Source organism: Stomoxys calcitrans, chromosome 5 (assembly GCF_963082655.1).
Source record: "Stomoxys calcitrans chromosome 5, idStoCalc2.1, whole genome shotgun sequence".
Lineage (NCBI taxonomy): Eukaryota > Metazoa > Arthropoda > Insecta > Diptera > Muscidae > Stomoxys > Stomoxys calcitrans.
In genome coordinates, this window is record NC_081556.1 from 19,198,244 (window position 1) to 19,223,760 (window position 25,517).

The following is a 25,517-nucleotide window of genomic DNA, read 5'->3' on the forward strand; positions in this document are numbered from 1 at the left end:
CCTTTGTCGCTTAAGCACGATTTTTCAAGACAACACGACGAAGAGATTTGTAGCGGTAACCATCAGATGGGGTCTGTTCGATTTCTTCTGCGGGAGGAATGTAAGTGTTGACGGGTTCAACTGGAGCTGGGGCAGGAGCATGGTAGACTGGAGCAGGAGCAGGGGCAGCTGGTGGTACATAGGTGTTGACGGGAGCAGCTGGTGGTACATAAGTGTTGATGGGAGCAACTGGTGCTGGAGCAGGAGCTGGTGGGGGAATGTAAGATCTTTGGGGTTGCACTGGAGCAGGTGCGGGGGCGGGGGCATGTTGTTCATAGTTGTAGCCCAATTCGGAGACATCAGCGCAGGCGCAAGCCACAAAAGCCAAAGCAGCAATAAAGAATTTCTATGATTTTGAAAAAAGGAAACAATGTTGTAGTGAAATACTTTGACAAAAGGCCTTTAAAGTCCCCTCGTGACTTGTAATCCTCTGCAAATATTTACCATTTTGTTTGATTTGTTGGATTACTTAGTTGTTCTATGTAAAGGCCAAATGTTGAACTGTGACCTATCGATTTGACTTAGTGCGTATTTATAGTCAAATGTTGTAGTTCGAGCATAATCTCATTGCGTTTTGCCATCAGTTTACCATTTTACCTATAAGCCGAGATGATTTTCTGTGGGTTTTTTTGTATCAAATTTAAACACTAGTATCGAATATCTTCATTGGAGAAATACAATGAGTGTTTCGTTTTGGCTCGTTTTTTTTTTTTTTTTTTTTTTGCTTTTAACCACCTTCCTTTGTTTTGCTATCTTCTTTAGGTATGACGAAAAAAAAAAACGGAAATAAAATTCAAATTAATTTACATTTGACTGTTTTGATTGATGAGCCATGTTAACAGAAACCGATGAAGATTATCTTTGATTTATTAGACTTGCCATGTTAGATGGATGGAAAGATAGTTGGTGGTTTAGATGCCTTTACATTTTAGCTGCCAGTTTTTGACAAAAGTCATCTATGGCTTGAAGTTATGGCGTTGCTTCCGAAACCATAAATGTTAGTTAAGGCATTACCATAAAAGAGCAATAGCCGTTTAATGGGAATTTAATAATAAGTTAATTTTTGTATACTTTGATGTTGATTATTTGGTGCGTTTTCCTAAATTATGGAGATGAGAATTTATGCAAACCAAATATTTAACACTTTTCGGATTTTAATGTTCACAAATGTATTGAGTTGGTTAAAAGTTGGAAATGGCTTAAACTAATCTACACATTAAAATTTTGATTGTCAAGACCATGCTAAGACCAAATTGATATGAATTTTTTTTCAGTAAATTATTACATTCATATTGGATGGTCACAATAATTCAATCTGAAGATGGGTTTTTATGGCAGCTATTTCTAAATATTGCCTCCTGCATACTTCATTCGGATCAATACCTTTTAAAGTACTATAACATCGCCTGTGTAGCAAATAGTTTCAAGTCCCTTCTATATCAACATCCGTAACAAGTTGTTTATGATAGTCATCCATAGGAGTGGCCATAATGTCCCCCTATAGCGTAACCTGTGCCACTTTTTATACCCTCCACCATAGGATGGGGGGTATACTAATTTCGCCATTCTGTTTGTAACTACTCGAAATATTCGTCTGAGACCCCATAAAGTATATATATTCTTGATCGTCGCGAAATTTTATGTCGATCTAGCCATGTACGTCCGTCTGTCCGTCTGTCCGTCCGTCCGTCCGTCTGTCTGTCGAAAGCACGCTAACTTCCGAAGGAGTAAAGCTAGCTGCTTGAAATTTTCCACAAATACTTCTTATTGGTGTAGGTCGGTTGGTATTGTAAATGGGCCATATCGGTCCATGTTTTGATATAGCTGCCATATAAACCGATCTTGGGTCTTGACTTCTTGAGCCTTTAGAGGGCGCTATTCTTATCCGATTGGGATGAAATTTTGCAAGACGTGTTTTGGTATCACTTCCAACAACTACGCTAAGTATGGTTTAGGTCGGTCCATGTTTTGTTATAGCTGCCATATAAACCGATCTAGGGTCTTGACTTCTTGAGCCTCTAGAGGGCGCAATTCTCGTCCGATTTTATTGAAATTTTGCATGTAAAGTTTTGGTAGCACTTTCATCAACTACGTATGGTTTAATTCGGTCCATGTTTCGATATAGCTGCCATAAAAACTGATCTTGGGTCTTGACTTCTTGAGTCTCTAGAGTGCGCAATTCATATCCGATTGGAATGAAATTTTACACGATGTATTTTGTTATGATAATAAACAACTGTGCCAATTATGGTTCAAGTCGGTTCATAACCTGATATAGCTGTCATATAAATCGATCTTGGGTCTTGACTTCTTGAGCCACTAGAATGCGCAATTCTTATCCGATTGGAATGAAATTTTGCACATAGTATTTTGTTATGATATCCAACAACTGTGCCAAGTATGGTTCAAATCGGTTCATAACTTGATATAGCTGTCATATAAACAGATCTGGGGACTTGACTTCCTGAACCAATAGAGCGCACAATTCTCATCCGATTTGGCCGAAATTTTGCGTGAGGTGTTTTGTTATGACTTCCAATATCTGTGCCAAGTATGGTTCAAATCGGTTTATAACCTGATATAGCTGCCATATAAACCGATCTGGGATCTTGACTTCTTGATCCCTAGAGGTCGCAATTATTAACCGATTTGCCTGAAATTTTGTACAACGGATTCTCTCATGACCATCAACATACGTATTTATTATGGTCTGAATCGGTCTATAGCCCGATACAGCTCCCATGTAAATCGATCTCTCTACTTTACTTCTTGAGCCCCCAAAGGGCGCAATTCTTATTCGAATGGGCTGACATATTACACAGGTCTCCAACATATAATTTAATTGTGGTCCAAACCGGACCATATCTTGATATCGCTCTAATAGCAGAGCAAATCTTTTCTTATATCCTTTTTTTGCCTTAGAAGAGATGTCGGGAAAAGAACTCGACAAATGCGATCCATGGTGGAGGGTATATAAGATTCGGCCCGGCCGAACTTAGCACGCTTTATTTATACTCTAGACCACTACTGAGGTACAGCGTATTATAACTTGGTGCATTTGTTTGTAACACCCACAAGGAAGAGAGATAGACCCTTTGATAAGTATACCGATCGATCCAGAATCATTTCTGATTCAATTTAGCTATGTCCGTATGTCTGTCCGTCCGTCTGTCTGTCCGTCCGTCTGTCTGTCCGTCTGTCCATATTAATTTGTATACAAACTACAGGTCGCAATTTTCATCCGATCGTCTTCAAATTTGATATAGGCATGTTTTTCGGCCTAGAGACGCAGCCTATTGAAATTGGAAAAAAACGGTTCAGATTTGGATATAGCTGTCATATATATGTTCGTCCGATTTGCAGTAATACAGCAATAAAATGGTCATTTGTTAACCGATTCTCTAGAAATTTGGCAAGAAGGGGTTTCCAATGAATCTCAACATTACTGGTGAATTTCATAGAAATCGGTTCAGATTTGGATATAGCTCCCATATATATGTTCTTCCGATTTGCAGTAATACAGCATTAAAATTGTCATTTGTTGACCGATTTCCATGAAATTCGGTAGGAACCATTTTCTCTTGACTCTCAATATTACTGGGTAACTTCATAAAAATCGGTTCAGATTTGGACATAGCTCCCATATATATGTTCATCCGCTTTGCAGTAATACAGCAATTAAATGGTCATTTGTTAACCGATTCTCTCGAAATATGGCAGGAAGGATTTTCTTACGATTATCGACATTACCGGTGAATTTCAAGGTAATAGGTTCAGATTTGGATATAGCTCCCATATATATGTTCATCCGATTTGCAGTAATACAGCATTAAAATTGTCATTTGTTGACCGATTTCCATGAAATTCGGTAGGAACGATTTTCTCTTCATTCCCAATCTTACTGGGGAATTTCATAAAAATCGGCTCAGATTTAGATATAGCTCCCATATATATGTTCATCCGATTTGCAGTAATACAGCAATTAAATGGTCATTTGTTAATCGATTCTCTCGAAATTTGGCAGGAAGGATTTTCTTATGACTCTCGATGTTAATGTTCATAGAAATCGGTTCAGATTTGGATATAGCTTCCATATATACATATATCGCCCAATTTTCACTCTTAGACCCACTGCAAGAGCACTTATTGACCAATCTTCCCAAAATTTTGTACAACGCGTTCCTCGACGACTTCCACAATATCCATAAAGTTTGGTTGAAAGCGATTTAGATTTAGATATTGCTCCCATGTATATGTTTGTCAGATTTTGGGTAATTTGTTGTCATTCGTCAACCGTAGTTATGACAAGACCTAATAACCTATATGAATACATCCACCGTGGTGCAGAGGTTAGCATGTCCACCTATGACGCTGAATGCCTGGTTTCGAAACCTGGCTAGACCATCAGAAAAATTTTCACCGGCGGTTTTCCCCTCCTAATACTGGCAACATTTGTGAGGTACTATGCCACGTAAAACTTCTCTCCAAAAAGGTGTCGAACTGCGTCACGCTGTTCGGACTCGGCTATAAAAAGGAGGCCTCCTATCATTGAGCTTAAACTTGAATCGGACTGCACTCATTAATATGTGAGAAGTTTGCCCCTGTTCCTTAGTGCAATTTGAATACATCCGCCGAGGACCATCAAAATTGGTTCAGAATTATATATAGCCCACCTTTTGTATTTATAGGGTTGGTGTAGGGTATTTTAAAGTCGGCACCGCCCGACTTTTGCCTTTCCTTACTGGTTGTGTTATCCACCTGTTCCTAAGCTTATAGTTTATGCAGTCTCAAAGGACCCGGTCCACCCGATACAGGTCGTACTCTTTATCATGGTATCCACAATACCTTTCATGATTTTGAGTAGAAACGACGTAAGGCTTATAGGTCTGTAGGCCTTGGATGTCGCATAACATACCTTGGCGGGTTTGTGTATAAATATCATACTTGCCTCTTGTCAGTCTTTATATATAAAAGTTCTAGTTCTCGGAGTATATAAAAGTTCTAGACACGCTGTGATGGGTCGCCGGAAAGTCGTCCTGTTTCTGTAGTAACGCTGCAAATAATCCATCAGGTCCGTGTAACTTACATAACATAATTATAATAATACAATAATTTCTGTTATGATAAGCCTCCGATCAACCTTATCCTGTGGAAAATGCGTTCTCATATAAAACCTCAACATGTCCTCCGTTGCCTCTGCTCTCACTCCCTTGTCGTCTTCTAACGTTTCATTTTGGTGAAATTTTTCATCTTCTAGTGATTTTTTGAACAAATTCCAGCTCGAAATCATATTCAATGCTTTCTACTCAAAAAATAGATCGACGTCATATTCAATGTTTTCTAGATCTTATAAAAGTTGGACAAGTGGGTGTTGTTATTCAAAACACTTTGACTGGCATGGTGGATCGCGTTTTCTGTTCCAGCTTGGGTATGTTGGTGCCCTACATACCCAACGGCTATTGAGTACGGTGTAGAGCACGCCTATGTTTTGAAAGAAGGCTCAATAAGTCCTCTAACTCTCTCCTTTGCGCATTAGGAGGGAAGAAAGCCTCATACTGGCATGCTGGATCAGAAATCGTGATCCACCATGCCAGTTTAAATGTTTTGAATAACAACACACACTTGCCCAATTTTTTTAAGTTCTTTGCTATGCTCTTCTTTAAATAGAAAACATTGAATATGATCTCAATCTAAAATATGTTCGAAAAATCGCGAGAAGATTTTACAAATCTTAGCCGCGTCAATAACGCTATCGACTTGTTAGCAGAATAACTACCAGGAGGCACGTTTTGCCGCTCTGATCTTTTTATAGTGTTCCTGGAACCGTGGAATATAATACACGTCCCAATAAACTGCCGTTTTTTTACACTGTGCACTTTGAAGTCTATGGGATTCTTTCCTAATTTGGGAGTCGCTCCGGTCTTCCAGGGTTTTTTGCAGGCTGATTTCCTTTCTCGAGAGGACAATTATCTTTGAAAAGTCCTCTGAGTAGTCTACCGAATTTAGTCCAGCTAAATTTCACGCTGGCGATGCTGGCCCTTCCTAATCCTATTTACAAAGGCAGCGTTGTTACCAATATTGAATGTTATTAGGCCTTTGGTATTCATGAATTCTGCCAGAGCTTGGCCCTGCCAATTAATGTTGGCACTGACCCACGAAGTGGTGGTGAGAGTTCGCATCGCGCGCTCTTTGTTCTTCATTTCCTGTCTGTCTTGCCTTCCTCACCAGCCTTTGTTCATTAGATTACATTAAGTTTCCTCTCATTGCACTGCCTGATGTTTCAATATAAGAATCTTTGCCTATCCTAGTATTCTGAATCTTGAGAAAGTCGGTGATGGTTCCATTGTCAGCTCCCTGTTCGTTTGGGTGTATTACGTTTTCCGTCCCTACATTGCCTGATGTCTCAATAAGAGGATCCTTGCTTATCCTAGTCTTCCAAATCATGAAAAAGGCAACAAAGCTCCCGTAGACCGCCATATTCTTAGTCTTAGCCAAACTTCTCACGGAGACTTGATCATTGCCCACCACAAGGAGAGTTCCTTCCTTTTTCTCCTCCCTGTGGAAGACCTCCCATTTCTTCACTACCAAACTTGGTTTTGCTTGTTTAAGATATCCAATATGCATTCCGTCGCGAATGTGCTGTACCCATCCTTTAATGAAGGCCGACCCCTTTGTGAGCTGGGGGATGTCCATCGTTCTCACCCGGTCGATTTTTGGGCCCTTCCAGGGATTGTGGATACTTCCAATGAGCTTTTTGACGGTATTAATACATTTTGCTGACGCAAAGTGCAGCGTAATGATGTCCCCTCTATACTCGCAACTCATCATTTGTATTGTGGACGCTCTTCGGAGTTCCGCACATGTTCGAAAATTCTCTCCTTTACCATATCCTACACTTGAGACCGATGATTTGGTGTAGTCCCTCCAGATGTACTGCCGATATCGATGACTGCATGCATCAGCTCATCTCTGTTATGCTTCCTTGCCACTCTGGCGTAATAGGGCGGCTCCTTACTTTTCAGTGACCCTCTTCCCCTTCCGTGATGGCTGTGTCGTTTGTTTGAAAGTCACAGTCCTTCACGAAGACTAAGGGCCCGTGCGCGCTTCCTTCGTTCCTGTTCCGATTTTATATCCCTGGGCAGAAGGCTGGAGTCTCCATTGCGGGAGCGCTGGCTTTGGCTTCGCAGAGAACTTGAAATCGGGGACCTCTTTTTCAGCGTTTTAGCAGGGTTTTGCTTTTCAGGAGATCTGATTCTCTTTCCAGCTTCCGAAGAAGTACTTGGAATGTCAGTTCTATTCCTTCCAGCCACCTGCACTTCTGCCCGATTGGGCAGCCAGTGCAAATTCCTCAATCTCCTTTGTCGAGCCCCGCTTTCCCGGTCTTCTTGTGAGCTTAGAAAATCCTTAGCTCACAACTGTCGTCTTCTCGCTCTCTCCTCATCTCTCGATTCGGATACGATTAATGTTTCATAGACACTGTCACAGTCAGAATGAACATCAAAAAGGAGAAAGGAATCCGAGGAAGACGAACTGCGATGGTTTTCAGGAACATATGCGTAGGATGGGTTCCCCAGAGGACCTATATCGGATTCAAGTGAACTGGAGTCAGCAGTGTATTTTGTTACGAAGAGGCTGAATGAGGTCTTTTGGAAGGTATTTCCAGAACGGGTACCACTGCGAAAGACTAGGAACTTGGTTATCTACAACTGGTGAAACACCCCAACGTTCTACAATCGAGTAAGGGAGTTAGTTTGTAACGAAAAGTGACTTAGTTGAAGTCTCAGACTGGAAAGACTCTACCCAGTGCTCCTATTCATTTCACCACAGGATAGTTTTTCAGGTTGTACACCAGAAAGGAGGAAGGAAGCTGTATAGGAATCCAAGGAAGTTGAACTGGGATGGTTTCAGGGAAAATATGAGAAGCAAGGAAACTGAGGTCAGCAGTGAATCTTGTTACGCAGAGCCTGAACGAGGCCTTTCAGAAGGCATGCCAGAACGGGTACTGCTGCGAAAGACGAACCAGTCATGAAGGACACAGAACAAAAGGCATTCAGGATGCTCTTTAACTAGGCAAAGATGGGGAACACGGCAAAGGGCTGGGACGAATATCGTGAAGATCCTGACAGGTGCAAGAAGTCGACGAGGAGAGCAAAAAGAAATTCCTGGGCGAAATTCTGCGAAGAATTGGAGGGCATTATATAGCCCAAAGTGCTCTATAAGGATCTTAGCACGCTAAGCCCTCTGAGAAATGATGACACCACAAGGTCTGAATCCATGAAATAACTTATCGGGGACATCGTTGAACAAAATGAAGACGATTCGCAACTTATGACCATTCAAATCGGCCGCAGCAGACGGTATCATCCCGGCGCTGCAAGAGTTCGTAGGGGTCACTCTGAGATAGCTGAAACGAATTTCCAGGGCGAGCTTGGTACTGAGGGAGATCCGGGTGGTGTTTATCGCCTAGGCGGGAAAAATATTCCACAATACCGCGAAGGATTATAGAACTATCAGTCTTTCTGTATGTTTTTACTTAAAACACTGAAAAGACTATTAACCCTGAAGATGAAGGAGGGACTAACAACGGAGAATTTCAGCGAGGCGCAACATGCATACCTAAAGGAGAGATCGGTGGAGACGGCCCTACATAAAGTGGTACAAGTGGTCGAGATATCTCTCCATCAAAAGGAGCACACGATACTATTGAGGGGGATTTAACAACGTGGAGATATGATCGATAGCCACCGCCCTGAACCAGACGGGAATCCACCTTAGTATCTTCCGGTGGACGGGTAATATGCTTCGAGGCTGAATTTTTAATTCGGATTTGGGAGACACTGTGGTTCGAAGACGGGCGACAAAGGGAACGCCTCAAGGAGGGGTGTTCTCGCCTATTCCCTGGAACCAAATAATAAACGAAGTCCAATTGGATCCCAATAGAGACGACGTTAGATTGATCACATATGCGAAAGACGTCGTCTTATTGATTCGAGACAGATTTCTGTCAACGATCAGCGAGATTATGGAACCGAGATGGGCGAGGAGAAATGGTCTTAGAATTAATCTAAGGAAGACTAAGCTGGTGTTCTTCACTGGGAGATATTAGATAACGGGTTTCAGACTCCTGTTTTTGAATGGAACCACTCTGCAGTTGTTATTGGAGGCGAAATATCTGGGCTTAATTCACGAGTCGAAACTGTCCTGGAAAGGGAATACGGAGGAAACTAACCGAATGACAATGTGCTCCTGCAGAGGGATATTCGGAAGGAAGTGGGGAGTCAGCGAAATTATGGAAAGGTCACTGGAAAAGGAACCGAGATAGGCAAGGAGAAATGGGCTTAGGACTAACCTAAGGAAGACAAAGTTGGTGTTCTTCACTGGGAGATATTAGATAACGGGCTTCAGACTCCTGTTTTCGAATGGGACCACTCTGCAGTTGTTAAAGGAGGCAAAATATCTGGACTAAGTCCTCGATTCGAAACTGTCCTGGAAAGGGAATATGGAGGAAGCTAACCAAATGACAATATGCTGCATCTATTCCTGCCGAGGTATATTTATTAGGAAGTGGAGTATCAGCACGAAGATGATGTACTGAATGTACACCGCCATTATGAAATTATTGCTGACACATGGAACATTGGTATGGTGTAAGGCAGTGGATAAGAGTACACGAACAACGCAACATCGAAAGATGCAGAGGCTAGCTTGCGTCATGATCAAGAGGGCGTTTAGATCCACAACGAAAGCTGGTCTGGAGGTTATGCTGAATATACAACCATGTTAGTAGATGTGCCGCTAAGGTAGCGCTTAGGCTGAGGGAACTTGGCAAGCTGAGAGAAGGCGAATACGGCCACTGGTCCACCCATGGGTGCAAGGTGTAGACTGAGGAGGGTCTCATAATACATGTCGACGAGTCCGGTTCTGGAGAGTTTATTCCGGATTCGTTTTCCCTATAGGGATGGAGGCAGATGGATGAGACCTCGGTCTTCACTGACGGCAGCAGGAGCGAGTAAGGGGCAGTATTGGGGACCTACTCAGAGTCAGTCGACATCGGTATGTCAGTTGGACTGTTAGACGAGTGCATGGTCTTTCATTGCCAGAACACTGTGGCCAGCTGTTGACCAGAAAAGGACGAGAAAATTGCTGACCCTTGAAAGAGGTCACTTACTCAGTGATACTGAGTATGATTACAGGAGTCAAAACTGGACACTTTGTGTTAGACCATATGGCCGCATCCATTGGAGTTGAGAAGAAGCTGCGGACGATCGAACACTGCCTATGCTCTGGCCCAGGTCTACAGGGGCCCGGGCTTTCCATCTTAGGCAGGCGGTTGTTCATCGATCCCAGCGAAGTTGCAGATGTGTCTCTGGGGAGAGTCCCCAGATAACGCAATGAAATCTTCAACACGTTGGCATGCATGCGCAGAAGCGGAGTACCAATGCTTAGCACTTGGCGAGTGAATACTTGAGTGAGTGTGAGCCGATACAACGGGGGTTAGGCGCTTGCTCCCCATACTATTCCTATATTTTTCAAGTCTCTCCATCTTCCAGTCTCTTCTTAGGGTCGGAGTATGGTGTTTCATCGGTGGCGAAATGGAAGTCTGTGGATGGATGTCACATTGCCAGAACACTATGGCTAGGTATTGACCAGAAGAGGACTGGTGAATTGCTGGTCCTTGAAATGGGGTCACTGGCCCAATGAGTATGATTACAGGAATCATCCATAAAACTAAGAACTTTTCCCTACGAAATCTTCATATTTAAATCTTTTTGAGTCGGATTAACATTCTTTTCTTCAACAAGGACTTGGTGGTGATTTCGGAGTAATACACATTGGTCTGAAAATGTACTTGAAGTTTCGACGAAAGTATTGAAGATTTTGAATTTTTGCGCGCAGTTTTGGGTTTTAAAATAAAAACAGATTTTTTTAATTTCGTATTTTTTCAGTATTTGTATTTTAAAAAAAAGTTCTAACATCAACAATTCAACTAAATGAAATCTTCACTTATGTATCGCTTAGGCACGGTGTCTGTAGACAACACGGCGGACGGTCTTGTAACGGTAACCATCAGCAGGGGTTTGTTCAATTTCTTCAACGGGGGCAACTGGTGCTGGAGGAATGTAGGAGTTGACGGGTTCCTCTACCTTGGGGGCTGGAGCGGGAGCTGGGGCATGATAGACTGGAGCTGGTGCTGGGGCTGGGGCAGGAGCGGGAGCATGGTAGACTGGAGCTGGGGCTTGTTGGACTGGAGCTGGGGCTGGGGCAGGGGCATGATAGACTGGAGCTGGGGCTGGGGCTGGGGCATGGTGAACGGGAGCTGGGGCATGGTGAACTGGAGCTGGGGCATGGTGAACTGGGGCTGGAGCTGGAGCAGGGGCATGGTGAACTGGAGCTGGGGCTGCTGGAGGAATGTAAGATCTCTCAGGTTGAACTGGAGCTGGGGCTGGGGCAGGAGCTACAGGGGCGGGTTGTTCATAGTTGTAGCCCAACTCAGACACATCAGCGTAGGCACAAGCCACGAAAGCCAAAGCGACAATAAGGAATTTCTGTTGATTTAGAAAAAGCCATTGAAAAATGGGAATTAAAAAAAAACTCCTTAAAAAATATCCACAATTCCAATATCATTAGTTGATAGTTACCATTTTGTTTGGTTGATTTCTATGTAAAAGTCCAAAGAACGACTGTGCTGATATCAGCCAAATCATTGCGTATTTATAGTCAAAGTTTTAAAACCAACTTGGCAAAAAAACATGCGTATTATAATTTTTTTTTGTTCTTTATTTCGGTTGCGCCCCCTAAGATGATGAAGACTCTTCGTGGATGAATACACAATAGATTGAATTTCAAAAAAAAAAAAAAAAAAAAAATATCATACAAACAAAACGCACAAAAACTCGGATCGTTTCCAACGCAAATACAACATTGATTTACATTTTATTAGTCTGAGTTAAAGGTTTTGTGTAAACAGTAATAGCCAAATGATTATTTAAATTGAAAAGTAAAAGATTTATGCCAATCGCTTGAATATATTTTATATTGACTTTGGGTCTCTTAATTTATTCGCTGCCCATTTCAAAGTATCAATAACTTTATTTGGATTTTAATATATGTTAAATATTAATGTGATATGGAGTGCGGACAGACTGCCTCAAAGAAAAGGTTTGTCTCTACAAGGCATTCGGTCACGTGATGTAGAAATCATGTATATATCGAACAATAAGATGGTGGTTAATTAAGACCGAACTCGTTATGATGTTTAGTATTCCGGATTCTGCGGACAAATCTCCAATGTTGCTAAGTCCCTTTGTTTGCATTAAAGGTCCATCTAAGGACAGAAGGATTTGGCGTTGTTCTTTTCTAGGACTAAGAATTACTGGATTCAGGCTACTCATGGGTACTGAGAATGGCAGACATAGAGCTTGTATTCTTGCAAAGAGTAGTCTACCGTTCAGTATTCCGGTTTCGGCAGACAAATATCCACAAATGTTAAGCCCCTTTGTCGGCATTAAAGGTCCATCTGAGGACAAAAGGATTTGACATTGTTCTTATCTAGGACTAAGAATTACTGGATTCAGGCTACTCATGGGGGAATAGCAGACATAGAGCTTGTATTCTTGCAAAGAGTAGTCGAAAGATTTCCCTTCTACCGTCGCTAAGCACTGAAGCTTCAGAAATTACCTGCCTTGAAATTTAAAAGTCTCATGACTGGCTGGCTTCTCTATATGAATATGACGCACGTTTAAAGATGCCTCCTTCAAGCCTTAAGTTGCATGTTAAAGCCGCTTTTTACAGGGAAGAAGATCCTCATTGTGGGAAGCGATATGGAAATGATCATCGGAAATAAGTGTGGGTGTCTGTTAGCCGCGAAAGTCAGACAAGAACATAGGAAATGCTCCAACGCCTCATCATCTTCCTCACATGCCCCACACAAGGTATCACTTGCCGATTACTGGCGTTAACACGAATTCCGTGTACCATCTGATCTCCGCCTACAGGACCTTATTATGCTCAGGCAGTCGAAAACAGATCTCAGTCTCTGGGTTTTCAGTGTAAACCCCCAGGTCTATTCTGTCAGATATAGCTCCCATAAAAACCGATCTCCTGATTTGATTTCTTGAGCGCCTGGAAGCCGCAATTTTTGTGCAATTTGGCTGAAATACTGCACATAGAATTCTGTTATGATTTCCAATAACTGTAACAAGTACGGTCTAAATAGGTCTATAACCTGATAAAGCTCCCATTAAAACCGATCTTCCGATTTGACTTCTTGAGCCCCTGCAAGCCGCAATTTTTGTCCGATCTGGCTGAAATTTTGGACATAGTATTCTGTTATGACTTCCAAAAACTGTGCCAAGTACGGTTCAAATCGGTTAAGAACCTGATATAGCTCCCATATAAACCGATATCGCGATTTGACTTCTTGAGGCCTTGGAAGCCTCAATCTTCATCCGTTTTGGCTGAAATTTTGCAAATAGTGTTTTGTTGTGACTTCCAACAACTGTGCCAAGTACGGTCTAAATAGAATCCATGGTATTTCACTTGTCGAATTAAAACTTGGGCTAAGGAGCGAAGGATCCAAAATTGGGCTAAGGAGAGGGGAAAGAAATTTTACAACAGTTGCAAGAATGTCATTAATGGTTGCCCAAAAAGTAATTGCGGATTTTTTAAAAGAAAGTAAATGCATTTTTAATAAAACTTAGAATGAACTTTAATCAAATATATAATTGCCATTTTGTTCGATAACCTTTTGCCATCTTCCTGGCAAATTTAGTATTCCACGCTCATAGAACTTCTGGCCTTTATCTGCAAAAAACTGAACCAAGTGCGATTTTATAGCCTCATCATTGCCGAAAGTTTTATCATTTAAGGAGTTCTGCAAAGATCGAAATAAATGGTAGTCTGATGGTGCAAGGTCAGGGCTATATGGTGGATGCATCAAAAGTTCCCAGCCAAGCTCACTCAGTTTTTGGCGAGTGACCAAAGATGTGTGCGGTCTAGCGTTGTTCTGGTGGAATATGACACCTTCACGATTGACCAATTCTGGTCGCTTCTCCTTGATGGCTGTATTCAATTTGTCCAATTGTTGACAGTAAACATCCGAATTAATCGTTTGGTTCCTTGGAAGCAGCTCAAAATATACCACACCCTTCCAATCCCACCAAACAGACAGCATAACCTTCTTTTGGTGGATATCAGCCTTTGAAGTGGTTTGAGCTTGTTCATTATGCTTGGACCATGATCGTTTTCGACTAACGTTGTTGTAAACAATCCATTTTTCATCTCCAGTTATGATTCGTTTCAAAAACGGATCGAATTCATTGCGTTTAGGGTGCATAAGGTGCACAAGCGTTGATTCGGTTTGTTAAATGAATTTCTTTCAATACATGTGGTACCCAAATATCAAGCTTTTTCACCAGTCCAAGACTTTTTATGTGATAATGAACGGTTGATTTTGGTATATTTAACTTCTCTCCTATCTCACGCTCAGTTACATGACGATCCAATTCGATTAATGCTTTGATTTGGTCATCATCAACTTCATTTGACCGACCTGAACGTGGCTCATCTTTAAGTGAAAAATCTCCAGAACGGAATTTGCGAAACCAATTTTGACACTGTCTTCCTTTTAAGGCTTTATCATCATACACATCTCGTAACTTTTTAGCAATCTGCTCCGCGTTTTTTCTTTTACGGAAATAAAAGTAAAATATGACGAAAATGCTCCTTTGTGGGCTCCATATTAAAATTGACGCCAAACAAACAAATGTAAACAAAATTTCGCGCGAAGAAAGAATGCAATTACAGAGTCACAAGCCGTTGAAAAAATTTGTCAACGCCGGCTATATGAAAAATCCGCAATTACTTTTTGGGCAACCAATAGCTTTTATCCATCGGTGTAGCATGATCTTCCAGATGTTCCGCCAATCCAAGACTGTGACGCTGGCTGCAGAGTTTTGCACTCGACCTCAAGTGTTGTCTCAGGTATCCAATGGGAAATCTCTTTTATTTTATCCAGGCTTCTTATCGTCGCCTCGATTATACCGCGATGGTATGAGCTGCTCCCATCCTCCATCCATTCTCCCATCGCCTTAAGTCTCATAGCTGCAGTGGCTACCTCACACTTAAAATGTATGCCAATGGGCCGCATAACTAAATTTAGTCTCCAGTGCCCTAGTCGACGTGGTCCTCATCGCTCCGCCTATGCCAAGGCAGCATATTCTCTGAACCTCTTGTATGGTCCTAATGTTGAACTATTGGGTTGCCCAAAAAGTAATTGCGGATTTTTCATATAGTCGGCGTTGACAAATTTTTTCACAGCTTGTGACTCTGTAATTGCATTCTTTCTTCTGTCAGTTATCAGCTGTTACTTTAAGCTTGCTTTAGAAAAAAGTGTAAAAAAAGTACTATATTTGATTAAAGTTCATTCTAAATTTTATTAAAAATGCATTTACTTTCTTTTAAAAAATCCGCAATTACTTTTTGGCCAACCAATATTTCTCCATAGCATCCCACCAAACTACTAAGGAGTAAGTAAGCTACTGAGGCGTAGGTAAGCCAGTAGACTATCCTCGGATTCAGGTCCCATTTCGAGCCTACGGCCCGTTTACTTAGTGCCCAACATCTGTGAGTCTTCTCAGTACGCTTCTGAATGTGACACTTCCAATTCAGTTTCCTGTTCGAGATCACACCCACAGTATTCGACTTTGACAGATATCGAAATCGTCTAATTGAGGAGACGTGGTGCGTTAAATTGGTCCACCTTCGTCTTCCTCGTGAGCAGGCATATTTCAGTCTTCACTGGGTTAACATTAGGACCCCTGGGTCCAGCCCAGTTATATGCCATATGCACTTATGTAGTCCTTGTTCGGCTCTTATGTAGTCCTTGTTCTGATCCTTACCCCATAGAGGTAGTATAACATCGTTTGCGTAGCAAACGGGTTCAAAACCCTCCTCAGTCAGCATCCGTAATAGGTCATTAATGGTGGTCACCCATAGGAGTGGCGATAAAAGGCCCCCTTGTGGCGTGCCCTGTGCCACTTTCTTCCTTATATTTATGTCATGGGACACACAATTTATCCACCTGTTCTTTAGCATATGGATGATAATCCATATGATAATCCAGTCTCTAAGGACCGGGTCCATCCACCCCCCTATACTTTAGCAGTATACTGGGGTGCAAAATATGCTTCTATATGTTCAGAGCAGCTACATCATCTCTTTTTAGGCAAACAAAGAATATTGAACGCCCTCTAGAGGCTCAAGCAGTCAAGACCCAAGACCGGTTTATAGGGCAGCTATATCAGGTTATGTACCGAGTTGCGCCATATTTAGCACAGTAATTGTACGTCATACCAAAACACCTCATACAAAATTTCAGCCAAATCGGATGAGAATTGCGCCCTCTAGTGGCTCAAGAAGTCAAGACCCAAGATCGGTTTATATGGCAGCTATATCAGATTATGAACCGATTTGAATCAAACTTAATACAGTTATTGGAAGTGATACCAAAACACCTCATGCAAAATTTTAGCCAAATCAAATAAGAATTGCGCCCTCTAGTGGCTCAAGAAGTCAAGATTCAAGATCGGTTTATATGGCAGCTATATCAAAACATGGATCGATTAGGCCCATTTACAATCCCAACTGACGTACACTAATATGAAGTATTTGTGCAAAATTTCAAGCGCCTAGCCTTACTATTTCGAAAGTTAGCATGCTTTCGACATACAGATAGAGGGACAGACAAACGGGCATGGCTGGATCGACTTAAAATGGCATGACAATCAAGAATATATATGGCGTCTTAGACGAATATTTCGAGGTGTGACAAACGAAATGAAGAAATTAGTATACCCCCATCCTATGGTGGATTGCATAAAAAGTTTCTCTCAAAAACCCATGTGAGTGAGAGTTTTGTTCCTGCTCTCACTCCCAGGAGGACATGTTGAGGCTTTTTATGCAAACGAATTTTCCACATGATACGACGGGACTCACGGAGATACCAGAATCTTGGAATAATGAAGTTGAACGAAGACTTATCACAACGGAATATATGATTAAGGAAGCCTTGAAGAGCTTCAAACCATTTAAGTAACCCGGACCTGATGGAATATTTCCGGCGTTACAACAAAAAGAAGCCGACTATATGGCGTCCTATCTAGCCACTATTTTCACAGCCAGCCTAGAACTTGCATGTACTCCGAAAGCCTGGCAGGAGGCAAGGATGGCATTTATACCCAAGCACGGCAAGGCAAGTTATGCAACATCAAAGGCCTGCAGACCTATAAGCCTTGCGTCCTTTCTATTCAATACCATGTAGCGTATTGTGGATACCATGATAAAGAGTAGGACATCCAGCGAACTGGTCGAATACAAACAGCATGCCTGTGTTAAGGGAAGGTCGGTGGAGACTGCCCTGCACGAGGTTGTGCGTGAAATAAAATAGGTTAGGTTAGGTCGAAATGAGGATGCGGATAATAATCCACCCTTGACACAATGGACATACACCTTAGCCAATAATCGGCTTATTGTGTGCACTAAATGCTAAAAAGTAACCTCGAAAAGGAAAATCAAAGTTAAACATTCCATGCTACTTACAAAATCCTTAATTGTTTTCCATGCCACGCCCCTAAGTTGGTTCATGTCTGGTATTGTGTCCCCACCGAAGTGCCGGTGTCTGTTAAACTCGAAAGTCGGGCAATGACATAGGAAATGCTCCGACGTTTCACATGCTATCACTTGCCGCATCGAGTTTGCATACGTGAGCTCGTAGTCTTATGTGTCCCGTTATGATACCAAAAACTATACTGACCTACTTCTATATCCTTTCAGTAGCAGCGTCGTTCTCTCAGGATCTGGGTCTCCCCATAGGATTTTCGCTCTCCTACCGACCGCTGTGGCCTGGCAGCCAAAAGATGCGGATCGTACGATCCTCAGAGAAAGCGTTAATCTCCTTCTTACATTCCAAGACTGTTCGTGATCTTACCGTCCTGGTTGCCCCTATGGCGTGTTTACTGTCCTTACTGAACACCACACCATGCGGGCGATCACGGAATGTGTGAGGTCAAATAAGTTCTTTTGTGAAATTTTAAGCAGTGACTGTACTTTAGCACTCTACTTTTCACCGAACTGGGGTGCAAAATATGCTTCTATATGTTCAGATCAGCTAAATCAAAAAAATTAACCTTATTTGGCCTCTACAAAATCATATCGCAAACATTTTTAAGCTAAATATGCCTAATTGAACATATCTGCATGTGTAGTCCACATTACCAATTCTTGTCAATAGCATGCTTACATCAGACTAACAAGGCGCCATCGTTATAGAATTGACAATTGAGTATTGTTTTTTAGAGCTATTTATAATTCATGGACTTACAAATCACTATTTAAACATGTCACATTATTAAATTTAGTATTTCGATATTTGCATAATTTTTTAGACTTAATTTCATGGCTAAGTTTATATGCAAAAAAACATCATATAAAGGGTGATTTTTTAAGAGCTATAGGAAAGTTTTTCAAAAATAGTGCATAAAATTCCATTTTTGAAAAACTTTCCTATAGCTCGATAGTATGGTACATAGTATGGTACACCGTATCGCAGAGGTTAGCATGTCCGCCTATGATGCTGAACGCCTGTGTTCGAATCCTGGCAGGACCATCAGAAAAGTTTTCAGCCGTGGTTATCCCCTCCTAATGCTGGCGACATTTGTGAGGCACTTTGCCATGTAAAAATTTCTCCCTAAAGAGGTTTCGCTCTGCGGCACGCCGTTCGGACACGGCTATAAAAAGGAGGTCCCTTATCATTGAGTTTAAAATTGAATCGGACAGCAAGTTTATGCTCAATGATAAGGAGCCTCCTTTTTAAAGCCGAGTCCGAACGGCGAGCCGCAGTGCGACACCTCTTTGGGGAGAAGTTTTTACATGGCAAAGTGCCTCACAAATGTCGCCAGCATTAGGAGGGGATAACCACCGCTGAAAATTTTTTCTTATGGTCTCGCCAGGATTCGAACCCAGGCGTTCAGCGTCATAGGCGGACATGCTAACCACTGCGCTACGGTGACCTCCTGACATAGGCCCACTAAAAATGGTCTAAAGGCGTTAAATCGCACAATCCAGGCGGCCAATCGACCGGTCCCGAACATGAAATAAAATGTTCTCCGAACTCGCCTCTCAATAAGTCCATTGTTTCGCGTGCTGTGTGGCATGTGGCACCGTCTTGTTAATACCACATGTCATGCAAGTCAAGCTCTTGCATTTTGGGCAAAAAAATGTTGGATATCATCCGACGAAAGCGCCCCCCCATTCACAGTTACTGTACGATTCGCATCATCTTTGAAGAAGTACGGTCCAATGATGCCACCAGCCCATAAACCGCACCAAACTGTGACTTTTTCTGGATGCATTGTTAGTTTTTGCAATACTTCTGGCTGATCTTCACTCCAAAATCGATTATTCTGCAAATTAACGTACCCATTGAGCCAAAATTAAGCTTCGAAATGAAATGAAAAATGAGCGCGATGAACTTTCTTAACTGAGCCCTCATTATACCCTACACCACTACTGTGGTACAGGGTATTATAACTTAGTGAATTAGTTTGTAACGCCTAACAGGAAGAGAGATAGAGCCATTGATAAGTATACCGATCGATCCAGAATCACTTTCTGATTCAATTTAGCTATGTCCGTGTGTCTGTCTGTCCGTCCGTCTGTCTGTCCATATTAATTTGTGTACACAGTACAGGTCGCAGTTTTCATTCGATCGTCTTCAAATTTGGTACAGGCATATTTTTCGGCTTAGAGACGAAGCCTATTGAAATTAGAAAAAATCGGATCAGATTTGTATATAGCTTCCATATATATGTTCGTCCGATTTGCCGTAATATTGCAATAAAGAGGTCATTTGTTAACCGATTCTCTCGAAATTTGGTAAGAAGGATTTTCATTACTGGTGAATTTCATAGAAATCGGTTAAGATATAGATATAGCTCTCATATATATATATAGCTCGATTTTCACTCCTAGAGCCATTGCAAGTGCATTTATTGACTAATCTTTCCAAAATTTTGTACATTGCCTACATCAATGATTACCACAATATATGAGAAGTTTGCTTGAAATCGGTTCAGATTTGTATATAGCTCCAATATATATGTTCGTCCGATTTGCCGTAATAATGCAATAAAGAGGTCATTTGTTAACCGATTCTCTCGAAATTTGGTAGGAAGGATTTTCTTATGACTCCCGACATTGCTGGTGAATTTCATAGAAATCGGTTCAGATTTAGATATAGCTCTCATATATATATGTAGCCCGATTTTCACTCCTAGAGCCATTGCAAGTGCATTTATTGACCAATCTTTCCAAAATTTTGTACAACACCTTCCTTGACAACTACCACAATATCTGAGAAGTTTGCTTGAAATCGGTTCATATTTAGATATAGCTCCCATATATATGTTCGTCCGATTTGCCGTAATAATGCAATAAAGAGGTCATTTGTTAACCGATTCTCTCGAAATTTGGTAGAAAGGATTTTCTTATAACTATCGACATTATTGGTGGATTTCATAGAAATCGGTTCAGATTTAGATATAGCTCTTATTTATATATATCGCCCGATTTTCACTCCTAGAACCATTGTAATCGCATTTATTAACCAATTTTCCCAAACTTTGTACAACGTTTTGCTCGACGACTACCACAATATCTGAGAAGCTTGCTTGAAATCGGTTCAGAATTAGATATAGCTCCTATATATATGTTCGTCCGATTGTGGACAATTTCCAATAATGTTGTCATTTGTCAACCGTAGTTTTTACAGTTTGAACATATTTGCTCGCCGAGGTCTATCAAAATTGGTTCAGAATTGGATATAGCTCCCACATTGTACTTATAGGGTGGGTGTAGGGTATTATACAGTCGGCACCGCCCGACTTTTGGCCTTCCTTACTGGTTTTGGTAATAAAATTCAATAATTTGCAAGAGTTGTTCGTTTGTAAGAAAATGTTTGATAGTGAAACAAAACACTAAAGGTGCATCAGCTGTTTAAGCCAGTGTTGCCAAAAAGATTATACCTTAAAAATCACCCTTTCTAAGGGGAAGCCCCTCTAAACTATAACAGTGTTTAACTAAATACATTTTTTTCACAAAAATTCCACCGTTATATTTGGCCTCACTTTGCCATTGTCTGTATTTCATATTCATTGTCATCTTCGACATCGACTTCTTTGAAACCCGAATATAATTAACTTCCTTATACTCGAAATGAAGTGAATGAAACCCCAACAGCCTATTCCTAATCCATTTAAGGTAACTACCACCACGCATTAATTAAAAGTTCACCGTCCGATAGGTCTATCTTAGCATCATTTTATTGCTGGGATGATTTTGTTCCAAAAGAATGGTGGTAATCTCGACAAAAACTGGTGTTACAGCTTTGTCGGCCATTTGTCTCGTCGCATTGTCTCGCATGGAAACATAGGTGCAAATAAACACTCAACTAGCAATTAAGAGAAATGAATCAACATGTGGTGGTGTCTTATTTGCATGTTTTCTAAAAAGGTGGATAAAATTTATAAAGTGATTATCTCATAGCCGCATTTTGTGGTCGAAAATGAAAGAAGTTCATTTAGTATTCACACTCAGACCCATTAGCATTGATTAGCATAGATGAAATAATAAACCCATAAGTGGACATCTTTAGTTTAAATATGCCATATGATATAAATTTGGGGAATTTTTGGCCGAGATTTGCAAATTTATGCCATTCATTGGGTATAATTTATTCGGGACTTAGCAGCTGGCATCTACGATTTTGGGCGGGAGAACAATATTCTTGACACACTGATAGAAAAAACCGGTTTTATCGCAGCAATATCAATGGCCATTTGCTAATTCGAAACCAAACGCTAGGCTAGTAATCGGCTTGTTGTGCGCTCTTGATACTGAAAAACGTAACCTCGAAAAAGAAAATCTAAGTTAGAAATTCCATTCTACTTACAAAATCCTTAATTGTTGTCGATGCCACGACCCTAAATTGGTTCATGTCCGGTATTGTGTCTCCCCCTAAGTGCAGGAATCTGTTAGACCCGAAAGCCAGGCAATCACAAAGGAAAGGCTCCAACGTCTCATCATCTTCCCCGCATACCCTACACAAAGTATAACTTTCGGTGTCTCGTTATGATACCGAAAGCTATACTGACCTCCATTATCCTTCCTCTCAATAATAGCCTCGTGTTCCGAAGATCTGTATCTCCCCATAGGATTTTCGCCGTCCTATCGACCATTTCGCTGTTCCACAGGGTTACATAGGCATTCTCGTCCACGTCTTTAAATCGGTCTGCATCGACCCGAAAGGCTTCGGGTTAGCCAAGTTTATTGACGGCAGTTCTCTGGCCTTCACTACCAAATCATCTGTTTTCTCATTCCCAGCTATTGTGCTATGGCCCGGCACCCAAACAATGCGAATTTTGTCATCCTCAGAGAAGGCATAGAAGGCATTAATCTCTTTCTTATACTCCAAGACCATTCGTGACCTTACCGTACTGGTTGTTATTGCTCCACCTGCAGGACTGTATTATGGTCAGGCAGTCTAAAACAGATCTCGGTCCTTGGGTTCTCACTGTAGACCCCCAGGTCCACTCTGTCCTCTAGCTTTTATCCATCCGCGTAACAAGATCTTTCACATGGCAATACTAGGCTTCCGTTCCTGTGCCTGCGGCACAGTCTTGGACTGTTCCACAGGGTTACATGGGTATTCGTCGCCCACGCCCTTAACTCGGTCTGCGACGACCCGAAAGGCTTCAGGTCAACCAAGTTTATTGACAGCAATTCTTTGGCCTTCACTGACAAATAGGCTGCTTCTCATTCTCAGTTACACTGCTATGGCTCGGCACCCAAACGATGCGGATCGTGCCATTCTCATAGAAGGCGTTAATCTCCTTCTTACACTGCAAAGACTGTTCATGACCTTAGCGTCCTGGTTGTTATTGCTCTTATGGCCATTTGCAAATTTTGCCTATGAACCTTCCTCTAAGGAACAGGGGCAAACTTTTGCCATATCAATGAGTGCAGTCCGATTCAATTTTAAGCTCAATGATTAAGGGCCTCCCTCTTATAGCCGAATGTTGCCAGCATTAGGAGGGGAAAACGACCGCTGAAAATTTTTTCTGATGGTCTCGGCGGGATTCGAACTCGGGCGTTCAGGGTCATAGGCGGACATGCTAACCTCTGCGGTACGGTGGCCTCCGTACATTTTTACTGTGCGTAAAAATGTTCTCACTCGACGTCCTCACGTTAGCACCACACCACCTCATCCATTCCGTGACCGCCCGAATCTCCGCCTGCAGGATTATGATCTGGCAGTCCAAAAAAAGATCTCAGTCCTTGGGTTCTCAATGTAGACCCCCAGGCCCACTCTGTAGCTTTGATCCATTCATGTAACATGATCTTCCAGATGGCAATTCTAGGGTTCCGTCAGTCCAATACTGTGCCGCAGGCAGCAGTGCCTAGTACTAGGTATCCGATCTAAAACCTCTTCCCTTTCTTCCAGATTTCCAATCGTCCCTCGGTTATACCGTGATGGTATGAGCTGCTCTCATCCTCAATCCATTCTCCTATCGCCTAAAGTCTCATAGCCGGAGTGGCTACCTCACATTTAACCAGTATCTTAATTGGTAGAATATCTAGAATAGTCTCCAGTGCCCTAGTGGGAGTGGTCTCTGCCTTATGGTCCTTATGTTGGACATTTTCTCCATAACAGTCCACCAAACTATTCAGGCGTAAGTAAGTATTGGTCTAATCACGCTCCTGTAGGACCAGTAGACTACCCTTGACTGTAGCAGATCTCTCAACGAGATGACTGAGCAGTACAAAATTCACCTGTTCTGGGTGCCATGCCACAGAGATATCCCTGGGAATTGTAAGGCGGACGAGCTTTCGGACTAGGAACTATGTTACACATTCCAGGGATACTGGAATCTGGATTACCTCAATCATTGGTCCTCCAGTAAATGGCCATCTTGGGAGTAGGTGATGATCTCATCCCTGCTATTTAGACTGCATTGACTTTCCTGTCACTGCACTGCCTGATGTCATTGTTTTAGGTTCTTTGCCTAGTCTAGTCTTCCGACTCTTCATAAAGTCGGTAATGGTTCCATCGTTGGGTCCCTGTTCGCTTGGCTGCATTGGGTTTCCATTCCTTGTACTGCCTGATATTTCAATACTAGGATCTTTGCCTATCTTAGTCTTCCAAATCCTAAGTAAATGGGCTTTTTGGGAGTAGGTTAAGGTACCATCATCGGCTCCCTGTTTGTTGGGTTGCATTAAGACGCCTGTGGCTGCGATGCCTAATTTTTCAATATTAGCATCTTTACCTATTCCAGTATTCCGAATCTTGAAGTCGATGATGGGTCCGTCGTCGGGTCCCTGTTTGTCAGGCTGTGTTGAGTCTCTCGCCCATGCACTACCTGATATATTATTGGGTTGCCCAAAAAGTAATTGCGGATTTTTCATATAGTCGGCGTTGAAAAATTTTTTCACAGCTTGTGACTCTGTAATTGCATTCTTTCTTCTGTCAGTTATCAGCTGTTACTTTTAGCTTGCTTTAGAAAAAAATTGTAAAAAAAGTATATTTGATTAAAGTTCATTCTAAGTTTTATTAAAAATGCATTTACTTTCTTTTAAAAAATCCGCAATTACTTTTTGGGCAACCCAATAGTATTAGGATCTTTGCTTATTCTAGTCTTTCCAATGTTGAGAGAGGCCGTGATTGTTTCGTCGGCCGCCTCCTGTCTGTTGGGCGGGATTGAGTCACTGCCACTGCACAGCCTGTTGTCTTAAAATGAGAATGTCTGCCTATCATAGTCTTCCCAATCTTGAAAAAGACAGCTTTGCTGCCGTAGTGCGCCATGCCTTTAGTGTTAGCCAAACTCGTCACGGAGACTTGATCAATGCCAACCACAAGGAGAGTTCCTTTCTCCTCCCTGTGGAAGACTTCCCTCTTCTCTGCGACCAAACCAGATTTGGGAAAAGTACAGCTAATAGACTGGGTTGTCGAGCGTGGTTAATGTGTTATTCATATCATAGAGGCGTATTCGCTATAAATTCTGTATAAGTAGCACATACCAACGTACGGCCCTTCAAGCCTTCACACTAAGTACTGCTGATGAGTAATTCTAAACCACATTAGGAAACGCGTCCCATAGTGGTTGGTGTGTGTTGCGATCTCTGGCTTCCCTTTTCCACTTGCAAAGAAAAATCTCCGAACTTTGAGCTGTCTCGAAAGAGAAACAAACAAAAATTGTTTGCCCTAACAGGCAAAAAACTTGAAAATGAATTAAGTAATTAGCTATACTGCGTGATAGCTGCTACTTATCCATCAAATTTACGAGGAAAGAGACATCAAACAATCTTGGATCCACTTCCAAACAAAAATATAGGGAAGGTGGCACTCCTGACGGTGTAGAAGACAT

General features: G+C 41.8%; 1 protein-coding gene across 1 annotated transcript; it reads right to left on the reverse strand.

The window, feature by feature from the left end:
- Positions 1–25,517, reverse strand: LOC106086970 (uncharacterized). Its single transcript, XM_059369685.1, has 4 exons — positions 25,434–25,517; positions 11,063–11,585; positions 5,180–5,292; positions 1–385 (listed from the first exon to the last, which is right to left on the reverse strand). Exons 1-4 carry the CDS (start codon positions 25,515–25,517, stop codon positions 11–13), a joined length of 1,095 nt encoding a protein of 364 aa, XP_059225668.1. The 3' UTR covers positions 1–10.

Coding starts and splice junctions, on each gene's coding strand:
- LOC106086970 (XM_059369685.1), bottom strand. CDS start 25,517: ATGTCTTCTACACCGTCAGGAGTGCCACCTTCCCTATATTTTTGTTTG. Junction 11,586..25,433: donor TGTTTGATGTCTCTTTCCTC/GTAAATTTGATG, acceptor CTAAATCAACAG/AAATTCCTTATTGTCGCTTT. Junction 386..5,179: donor CGCATTTTCCACAGGATAAG/GTTGATCGGAGG, acceptor TCAAAATCATAG/AAATTCTTTATTGCTGCTTT.